Raw genomic sequence first — 10,823 nt, 5'->3', positions numbered from 1 at the left:
TCATCGGATCTGTATGAAATTTATATGCATCATTTTAATTAGTGAAACGAAGAAGACTATTGAATTTCAGCAGTTTCCGTCAATTACTTTTGGAGTTTCCAGTGTGGTTCCTCCTTGTCAGTGGAGCAGCGTGGAGGTCATGGCAACGGACAATATAAAGTCATTCAGATGGGACGAAAAAAGAGGCCCCATGTACACATTGGCGTGCACGTAAAACATCCCTTGACAGTTGGAATTCGATATAAGAGTAGATTGTTGTGCCGTTGTTCAGGCAAAATTTCCCTGATAGCACACTGTATGGTGTATGCCGGTCTTTGTTAGCCCAGTCAGAGTAGGATATTAAACCCTATTTCATTTCTATAAGGCACTGAATTAATGGATAGACCAATATACACATGTATATAGAAGAAAAAATCATAATCTATTTGGGTAAAATTTAGGCTTAAACATGTTGAAATAATAAACTGTTATATCTTCATTTAAGTCTGTGTGCATCATTTAAGTCTGTGTACATCATTTATGTCCATGTGCATCATTAAAATTTAAGTCCATGTGCGTCATTTAAGTCCATGTGCGTCATTTAAGTCCACCTGCGTCATTTACATTTTTCGGACTTAAAATCAATCAAAGCTAATTCTTGGTTGTCGAGTACCGTTGCTGTGAGTTGTCTTCTATACAGCAGTGAGTAGTGGGATTAGCTCTAAACAAACGAAACACTGCAAGGAGTATGTATCTTCCTTGGCTTCAAGAAGAGCAATCAAAAACATTTTGTTTTTAAATTTTTATTTTCTCTCAAAAAAAGGATGAGAGACTTTAACTAGAATTGTTATCCGATTATCTAGAGAAGTAAGTGTACCCTGTTTTATGCATTTTTATTAAAATTATGATATGATCCATTTTGCAAAAAAAACATTTCTGTGGGATTAATCAGGATAAGTATAATCTTTGCTATTTAGGAAGGATCTAGCACAATATAAATATACAAAATCATTTCTGGTTTCTTCTTGTCAGAGGTACAGAACAGAGGGCCTTAAAACCCGGGCTAGTTGTAAGACATAGCGCCACACAGCAATGCATAATATGCCTGTCTTTATTCGATATTAAGAGTAGGCTGTAGCGCCGCTGCCCGCTCAAAATTTCCCTCATAGCACACTGTATGGCATATGCCCGTTTTCTTTAGCCTAGTTTAGCTAGGAGCAGAACAGTAGAACGTTAAAGTCATTTCATTTCATTTCTATCCCCATTTCAGAGGACTATATACAATTAAATTCAAGAATCAACATGAGTGTATGCTATATATCGTCTGCCCCTGAATATTGAACGGAAATGAGCCATATTCAATTTTTACAATATTCTAATGTGCAGAAGATTTGAAATCCCTCCAACGACGATTAATAAATTGAATTCAGCTTGTGGTTACAATATTTACAGATGTTAATTTAACCTACCAAGTGTTAATTGATTTCGATAAGCACTGGCAATTTTTTTTCTTTTTCAAATTTATAACAAACTATTGCAAAATTACAACAAAAAAAAAAACAGGCATGGCAGGATACGCCCCACATTTTTGAGAGATGGATAGAGAACAAGCTAAAAAGAAAGTGATTTTTCCTAAAATCAAGGGCCATAATTCAGGAAATTACAATTCGATATGCACAAATATCGAAAGGAACCGAGATCTTTGGGTTATAAACTTACATTTCAAGTTTCAACAAAATCAGATAAAAATTGTGACCTCTATAGGGTCCACAACCTTGATATACCATATTTTTTCGCTATTTGAGAACAAAGGGCACCCATTTTGTCTGTCAGTTTTGGGCCGATTTTCACGAAATTCGAACTCAGCCGTCCTTAGGGTGTAACGATGATATATTAATACGTTTTTTTAAATCGGATAAAAATTATGACTTCTATAGGGTCCACAAGCTAAAAACGCGATTTTTCGTACAATCAGGGGCCATAATTCAGGAAGTTACGGTCCGATATGCGCAAATATCGACAGGAAACGAGATCTTTAGGTTATAAACCTACATTTCAAGTTTCAACAAAATCGGATAAAAATTGTGACCTCTATAGGGTCCACAAGCTAAAAACGTGATTTTTCGTACAAACAGCCGAGATCTTTTGGACATAAACCTATATTTCAAGTTTCGTCAAAATCGGATAAGAATTGTGACCTGTAGAGTGTCCACAAACAAATTATGGACGTCCGGACAGACAGGAGCGACAACAATATACGTCCACATGAAAATGTGGGCGTATTAAAACATTCCTACAGACAACTATTTAGAACCTAAATCGGTATTTTGTCAAGAAGAGTTTGTTGAATTCTGTGATTGAGTTGTAGAGTTATCTTCTCCTGTTATGTTACTAATTTCACTTTGGCTGGATGAACCTTCTTCTGTTGATGTGCCTGGATGATCAGTCTTTTGTTTTTTCTTTGCGCGAGTGTCTGCTAGAACTTGTTCTATTGTTCTCGTATCACGTTTATTTTGACTGGATACTGAAAAAGAGTAAATTAGAGATACATTATGTAAAATTTAGATAAACAGCTAGCCATTCTTGCTATAATGTAATGTAAAATGAAGAATTTGAAAATTTCATTCAAATTACTCTATTGCTAGGGAAGATATAAGCCTTTGAAGGTGTGCAATAATTTCAACCACCTTACTGGTTGTTGAAAAACTAAGTCTCGCTACTCCATTTTGAGCTTAAACCAAAATATGGCTGAACTGTTATAATCTTTTTAATATCGGCGGAATCCTATGCCATCGAGAGTTAATTATGGCTTGGATAAGTTAATTAATGTCTAATTAATAATTTAGAAAACATTTCAGGCCTAAAGAATTCTTTAGGAGTAGGTCAAGGTTAGCCTGTAATTTCAATCCCAGAGATTAGTTTACTCTTTATTTAACTCTGGGAAAACTCCTTTTGTCGGTCCCTTCACAGTGATACCAAGATGGTGGGTCAAACTCAGAAATTTCACATATTTAACTGAATCACTATAGTTTCCGGTAAATCATCAAATCGACTGTTTTCGAATGAAAATGAAATGAAATGGGGTTTAACGTCCCACTGTTCTGCTCCTAAACTGGGCTAATGAAGACAAGTTTTCGAATGAGCTTTTCAGGCTACAGCGCATGCGTCGACTGAAACAGAAAATATCTCAACCAATTATAGCTGTTCTCTGTACTCAATTATGTAACAATTCTACCCACACCACCTCAGATGTCGAGACTGACAGAACTGGATTCTACGTCACTGTCAATTCGAAATTAAAAGAAAGGGTAGATAACTCACCAAACCCGTATGATTTATTAGCGGTTAAATCTTGTGCAGCATCTTTGGCAGCCTCTTCACCAATCAGATGTTTATATTTATCGCGATAATTACTGGCTGGAACTACTTTCGTTTTACTACTCTGTGAATCTTCTAGTTTCTGTAATTCCTACAATATCAGATAAAATATTCTAATTCTGAACACTTATAAGAAGAGAACTCGTTAGGAGACAGGGAGAGAGGGGAAGATTACGTCCACTTCACACAAACTTATGTGTATGTGTTATAGGTCATTTTGGGACTAACATAGGGTTCAATTTTATTTCAATAATTTGCTTGCGCATATGAGGTCTTTAGCAGTAGGAAATGAAATGAAATGAAATGGGGTTTAACGTCGTTCTGTTCTGCTCCGAACTGGACTATTGAAGACGGCATACGCCATACAGTGTGCTATGAGGGGAAATTTTGCCTGGACAGCGGCACTACGGCCTACTCTTATATCGAATTCCAACTGTCAATGGATCTTTTACATGCACGCCAATGTGTACACGGGACCTCGTTTTTTTTGGCCCATCCGAACGACTAGACAGCTGTCCTTGTCAGGCCCTCCATCCTGCATCACTAACAAGGGGACTTTCTCGGCCAATGCAGGGTTCGAACACCCGACCTCCAGGCTAGCGAGCCAGCGTCTTACCCACTTAGCCAGCGAGATCCCCATTTAGCAGTAGGAGTACCCAGAGAAACCCACAAGGTTTTGCAGGTGACCCTACTCCTTGTCACATACAAGCTTGGGATCAAAACCATGTCACTTGACTGAATGACAGACCTTATGATTTAAAGCACATGCGTTAGACCACAAGGGGATCACGATGAGACGCTGACTCGCTAGCCTGGAGATTGGGTGTTCGATCCCTGCATTGGTCGAGAAAGTTAGTTCTGATTTTCCGGCATGGTGTAACACTATCATTGTTGCGACATTGTTTTTAAATTTATAGACAAAGAATAGAGAAATAAGATGACTTTATATTTCATTAATAAATTAATAGTTTCACACATATTCACATATATATTATATATAGTGTGTACTAAATCAACTTAGTCTGTAATTGACAGTTGACACATAAAAAGAGCTATTTAGCCAAAACATGTGTCAATAATATACCACCAGATTACACGTGAGTGGAATTATTCTAATTGCATCATTTGACTTAAAGTAACCAATCATATCGTTAATTGCACAGGTTGAGGGCCATGAACAGGCTTTCTGTGCGTGATATGCAGGAGTCTTATAAAAGAAATCATAGTAAAGTTTTAAGTTAGACTTCCATTAGATTCCAGAGAGGTTCCAGCTGAGTTTCTAGACAGCCGCGAGGCTGGCTAGGGTGGAGAAATTGTTTTAGCTAGTATTGTAATCTGTGCCATGCTTGTATGCATGTATTCGGCTATGCTATATAAAATGTAGAAGCGAACTGTTGCATTGTTATTCCTGGTAAGACAACCGTCTTCAGAAAATAGTAAGAAGTAAATACACAACGTGAAGCAGAAGCAAAGACAGCTAGAGACAAATTCTAGACGATCACAAGGCTACAGAAATATGTAGTAAGAAAAGATGCATGGGTTGTATGTAAGATGTGGCGACCGTTTTTTGGGAATTCTCGCTCTCCACGTCAGACAGAAAGACCTATGGTGCTACAATGGTTCCCCCCTTGTCAGTGATGCAGCATGGATAGCCTAACAAGGACAGCAGTCTAGTTGTTTGGATGGGACGAAAAAACCGAGGTCCCGTGTACACATTGGCATGCACGTAAAAGATCCCTTGACAGTTGGAATTCAATATAAGAGTAGGCTGTATTGCCGCTCTCCGGGCAAAATGTCCCTCGGTGTATGCCCGTCTTCATTAGCTCTGTTCGGAGCAGAACAGTAGGATGTTAAGCCCCATTTCATTTCAGTTCAGTCAGACCACAAAACCACCTCCGCTTCCTGATATTGAGTTTAACATCCTACTTTTCTGCACTGGCTGTAATATTGAGGACTGGCATACAACATTCAGTGTGCTATGAGGGAAATTTTGTCCAGACAGCCGCACTATGGGAGAGGTGTTTAATATAGGCTGTGCCTGTTCCCCAATCCCTATTCAGATACAAATCTGAATAAAAATATTGCTTATAGAAAAAAAGACTATAGTCTTCTCTTATTTAGAATTCCAGCTGTCAATGTGTATATACGACTATACACTGGCCTTCTGTCCCACACCACTGACAAGGACAAAAAGAGAGGGTTTAATGTCCTTTCGGGACTAACATATGGTTCAATTGTATTTCAATAATTCGCTTGTGCGTAGGGGTAGGACCTGGAGAAAACCCATGAGGTTGGACAGGTGACCCTACTCCATGTCATGTACAACCAGGCAATTGAAACCACGCCAGTTGACTCAATGACAGACCTTATGATACAGAGCGAAGTGCTAACCATTCAGCCATGGAACCTCCTTTGTAAACGTGGTATCCAGGTAGGTATTAGGTTGTATTGCTTATAAATCTAATATATCTTGAAATAAATCAATCAACAGAGCAGGTAAAGAATAATATTATTACCTTTTCTTTAGCTAGTTGTTTGGCTTTTTCTGGATCCCAGACTTCGCCACGCCTGTAAGCTAAAACTTCTTCATCTGATGGTGCGAACTCCTGCAAAATATTTACATGAAATAAAATAGAGGTTTAACGTTCTTTCACCAACTGGGCTAATGAAGACAGACATGCACCATACAGTGTGCTATGACGGAAATATTGCCTGGACAACGGTGCTACAGCTTACTCTTATATCAAATTCCAACTGCTAAGGGATCTTTTACGGGCATGTGGCAATGACTATACATTGTCCCCTGCCAGGCCCTCTATCCTGCACCACTGACAAGGGGAAACCATTCCAGAATATCCTGATGACCTTTCTCAGCTAATGCAGGGATTGAACATGGGACCTCCAGGTTAGCAAGCCAACACCTTCCTTACTGTGTGGCCCCCTGCAACATTTTTAAAGATTTTTAGATTTCTATCCATGAAGGGAGGTCGGGTGTTCGATCCCTGAATTGGTCGAGAAAGTTCATCCAGATTTTCCGGCGTGGTTTCCCCTTGTCAGTGATGCAGGACGGAGGGCCTGACAATGGCAGCTGTCTAGTCCCTCGGATAAGAGGAAAAACCAAGGTCCCGTGTATACATTGAAATGCACGTAAAAGATCCCTTGGCAGTTGGAATTCAAAATAAGAGTAGGCCGTAGTGCTGCTGCCCGGGCAAAATTTCCCTCCCTCATAGCACACTGTATGGCGTATGCCCGTCTTCATTAGCCCAGCATAGGAGCAGAACAGTAGGACGTTAAACCCCATTTCATTTCATTTCATTTCCATCCATGCTGGGTAAGGGAGGTAATCGTAAACCATCAAAACTAAGACTAGTAATTTTTTCCCTATTGACTTGAATGTTAAATCCATGACATTCCTTGGCGTATAAAATATCTTTTTAAACAATCCAATGATCTTAATCTGGATAACCACAAAGAGCCAAACATTTCGCCAAACATAAAAAATTTTGAAGGGAGGTGACGTTTTTTTTAATCTTTTCTAGGCCTGGTCAATGTAATCTTTAGGCAGTGAAGTCATTTTATTAGTAGCAGATAACCCTAATTCATGTCTGTTTACTTCCCGACCTTTCTACCTCAAAATTATGACTATTCACTAAAACCTGTCAGAAAATGTCAATTCAAACACTTTTCCTTGATTCCAGACCAAAAAGTAACAAAAACTGCCCAAAGAGAAATAAGGGGAAGTAACTACTAGTTTTAGTTCATAACACCATTTCATCACACCAGACCACCACTCCTCAGGGCTTGGCATCAGGTAATTACTGACCGGTAAAAGAAAGAACTAAATGAAAATATTTTACTTTTTTCCATAGCATCACATATCTATCTTCTTCTTCTTGACCAAATGAAAACGATGTCAAACCTGCAACGTCTGCTACTTCATGTCTGAAAGCAAAAGATGTAATATCTAACACAAGCTACGCTCATGGTTTGACAATCTGGCTAAGTTTTGAATTAAAAGATCTGGACTACCCTATATAATCTATATCTCAAAACAGTACTTCGGTAAGGAAGAGAGAAATGGGGTTTAACATCCACTCGACACAAACTAGATCATTTCGGGACTAAGATATAGTTCAATTTTATTTTAATACTTTGCTTGTGCGTATGGGTTTTTAGCAGTGGGAAGAAACCAGAAGACCTGGGAAAACCCACGAGGTTGGACAGGCGACCCTACTGCTTGTCACGTACAACTGGGGAATTGAAACCATGCCAGTTGACTCAATGACAGGCCTTTAGATACAAGGCCTCGACACAAACTAGGTCATTTTGGGACTAGCATAGGGTTCATTTTTATTTCAATATTTTGCTTGCAGGTAGGGAACGGTAGCTTTGGGAGGAAACTGGAGGACCCAAAGAAAACCCATGAGGTTGGACAGCCGACCCTACTCCTTATCACAAACAAGCAGGAGATCAAAACCACAGCAGTTTATTCCATCACAGACCATAAAAACTAACGAGCATGCATGAAACCATTTGCTAACCTCCCCCCCCTCTCTAATTTAATTACAAGAAACGAAACCACTTTGTATAAACAGCACAAAACATTGTAAATCTATTAAATACTGTTGAATATTGTTAAATACTTACACAATAGCTCTGTAGACTTTATCTAAAGGTTTAAATTTATATTTCTCTTGTTTTTCATCTTTGATAAATTCATGAATAACTTTCTGTGTCTACACAAAAAAAAATTTAAGTTTAAAAACAAAAAGCCTAAAACAAAATAAAAAATATGGTGTAATTCCAGTTCCTTTCAGTGGTAATCAAATTTCTTGAGTTTTTGTTATTTTTAGGCTTTGGTTGAACTCAAAACTGATCTGGTTTAATTTAAAAATAAACATATATTTCATTCATCAACCATATTTTTAAAATGTATTTTTGATAATACCTTCATACGAAAAACATCTAAATGCTTCTTTTCTTCTGACTGTTTCTTTTCAATCAATTTCTTTTGCTCTGGAAAAATAAGAAAAAATATTATTATCAACATTTGTATCTACTTACAGATGCAATGTGTAGGATTTGGTGCCCCATGGTCTAATCCAATTAATATCCATACCATCAGATTGTCTGGACAGTTGATTATGGGCTTATCATGTGAATAAATGTCTAATCTAAATTACATTTGAAGCCATAAAATACCTTCAATAGGCATCTTTAAGAATAAAAATGCAAATGACACACAGAGACAGGTAGTTGAGTTTACAGTTTAAACTTTCACTAACAAATGTAAGTTAAGTAGCCTGGAGGTAGATAGAGCATGATTACTGATGTATTAATAACCCATTAGTTTATCAAAGTCTTCTTATTCCAGTAGAAATACAGGTAGGTGTAAAATAGGAAGTGTATGGTTAGTGATGTATTAATGTACAGGTAGGAATAAAACAGGTAGAGTATGGTTAGTGATGTATTAATGTACAGGTAGGAATGGTTAGTGATGTACTAATAATAAAATACTACTTATACCATAATAAGGAAACGAGAGAGAGAATGCAAACACACCATTAAAAGAGTAGCAGAGTAGATCTACCAGCTGCAAGATCAAACGATGATACCGGCGGAGAAAGAAGAAATTAATAAGGATCTTTCAAACGAAATGTTATAAAGATGAATAAACCATGGCATGGTCTCCCATTTCTATTTTTGTACCACTGTTGAGCAGGGATTTTTAATATCTATTCCATTATTAGTTAGAAAGGGAAATGACAGCTCATGGAGTAGCCTCTTCCACTTCGATTGATATCAGGTCATTTAAAGATACTTTATGGGAGATTTTTATAGAGAGTTGGCCATTCTTGCTATAACAGGTCAAAAGAAGATGATGAAAGAAGAATATATTGAAAAATTCAGTCAAATTACTTTATTCTGAACATAGTTATCATCGTTGTAATATTTGCCTATAAATGGTAGCGAAATGTGTCTTCACCTTCGCAGATCGTTTGATTGACAGGCGTTAACTCCACCTACATATCTCGATTATCAAGTAAAGTTTTCAATGGCATACGGAAACGCTTTACAGCGGCCTCGCTATGTACACTCTATCATTTAGCCTCGATCTAACTGACGTATTTTCATCAGGTTAGCCCTTATTTGATTTAACCAATTAGTGAAATCCTATTTAAATCTGAGCTGTAGCCGAGCCATCCGTGGGTCTACAGAGTTGATTTTGGTCTTGTTGTTTAAAGGGACAATAACACTCTTGCTGGCTTGAAAGCTCCAGAAAATAAATAATATCTCTATCTAAGTACTATATGTTTAAGTGTCCTACCTGTTGTGTAAATTATCCATTACATCCTATTTTACTTGTCCAGAGGGTTCGAAAATATTTTTAAATCGAAGTTTCATTTGAAAAGGTTTACGTTAGACGTTTCAAACCATTATGTTGAATTTTTCAAAATTTTTAAATAAGGTGTGTTAAGATGAAATTTGTATCATCAATTAATTGAAATATTGTAAAATAGTACAATTTGTTGACCAGAATAAAGATTGGGACATATTATTCAGTTACAACAAGAGTGGTATTGAGCCTTTAAAAAAAGATCTAATTTATAATTCCTATAACATCTGAAGCCTAAATTAAGACTTGCAATAATCAGATTTAGCTCTTGCATAATGCATGTTTAAGCCTGTGTTAGCTTGGTGTTGAGGAACTTGAGTACGGTACCGTAAATGTCGGGGTAATTAATGATGGCTACATTTCTTATCTCGAGACACAAGGTCGAAAAATGGATACCTTCTCGGCAGTAGGCCTACACTACTCTTCACTAGTCTATAATACAGTTCCAGATATAGGCCTAGTATTAGTAGTAGTCTGAGTAGTAGTACTAGTTAGTAGTAGAGTACCGGTAGCCTAAAAATTCTGGAGACTCTTCATTTTCCTAGTGACAGTACATGGGACATAAAATTCTATATACTGTCATACCTATAGTCTGATTTCTTTTCTTTTTAATTTTTTTTTTTTTTTTTATTACCGGTACTTTATTTATTTATCGTTATATTTATTTTGTTGAGATTTTTCAAAGCTGACAAGAGTTGCCCCCCTTGAATACAAGGTGCTTGGAAACGCACATGCAAGAATCCTGGAATTTGTGAATTTATTTTCTTCCATTTTATATATTTCTATTAAATTAAAGAAATAATGGCCCTTCGTTACCTCTTGCTTTCTTTTTCTCCGCCTCATCAACCGTGGGAGGCTTCTGCATGGAGCCTAATATTGACCCCAGCAAATCCATTTTGTTTTCGTTTGTTCTGATGTGCCACAATAGATTTTTCCAGAAGACTATTTTCCGTCCGAATAAAACAAATATCAAGAAAATAACTAAAGGTTAGACAGGATTATAAATCAAGTGTGGTAAATAGAATAGTCTTAAAACAAAACTAACAGATATAAAACAACGGGCCATTGG

At 37.2% G+C, this 10,823-nt stretch overlaps 1 protein-coding gene across 1 annotated transcript; it reads right to left on the bottom strand.

Annotated features, from left to right (window-relative positions):
• Positions 1-855: 855 nt before the first annotated feature.
• On the bottom strand, positions 856-10,724 carry LOC126828655 (sperm-associated antigen 7 homolog). Its single transcript, XM_050558561.2, has 7 exons — positions 10,571-10,724; positions 8,306-8,373; positions 8,005-8,093; positions 7,215-7,299; positions 5,874-5,963; positions 3,301-3,448; positions 856-2,503 (listed from the first exon to the last, which is right to left on the bottom strand). The coding sequence occupies exons 1-7, from the start codon at positions 10,647-10,649 to the stop codon at positions 2,310-2,312; spliced, it is 753 nt and encodes a 250-aa protein (XP_050414518.1). The 5' UTR covers positions 10,650-10,724; the 3' UTR covers positions 856-2,309.
• Between the last annotated feature and the right edge of the window lie 99 nt (positions 10,725-10,823).

This window comes from Patella vulgata, chromosome 7 (genome assembly GCF_932274485.2).
Source record: "Patella vulgata chromosome 7, xgPatVulg1.2, whole genome shotgun sequence".
In the NCBI taxonomy this organism is placed as follows: Eukaryota; Metazoa; Mollusca; class Gastropoda; family Patellidae; genus Patella; species Patella vulgata.
The sequence above is the reverse complement of the archived record's forward strand: the minus strand, read 5'-3'. Positions and strand labels throughout refer to the sequence as shown.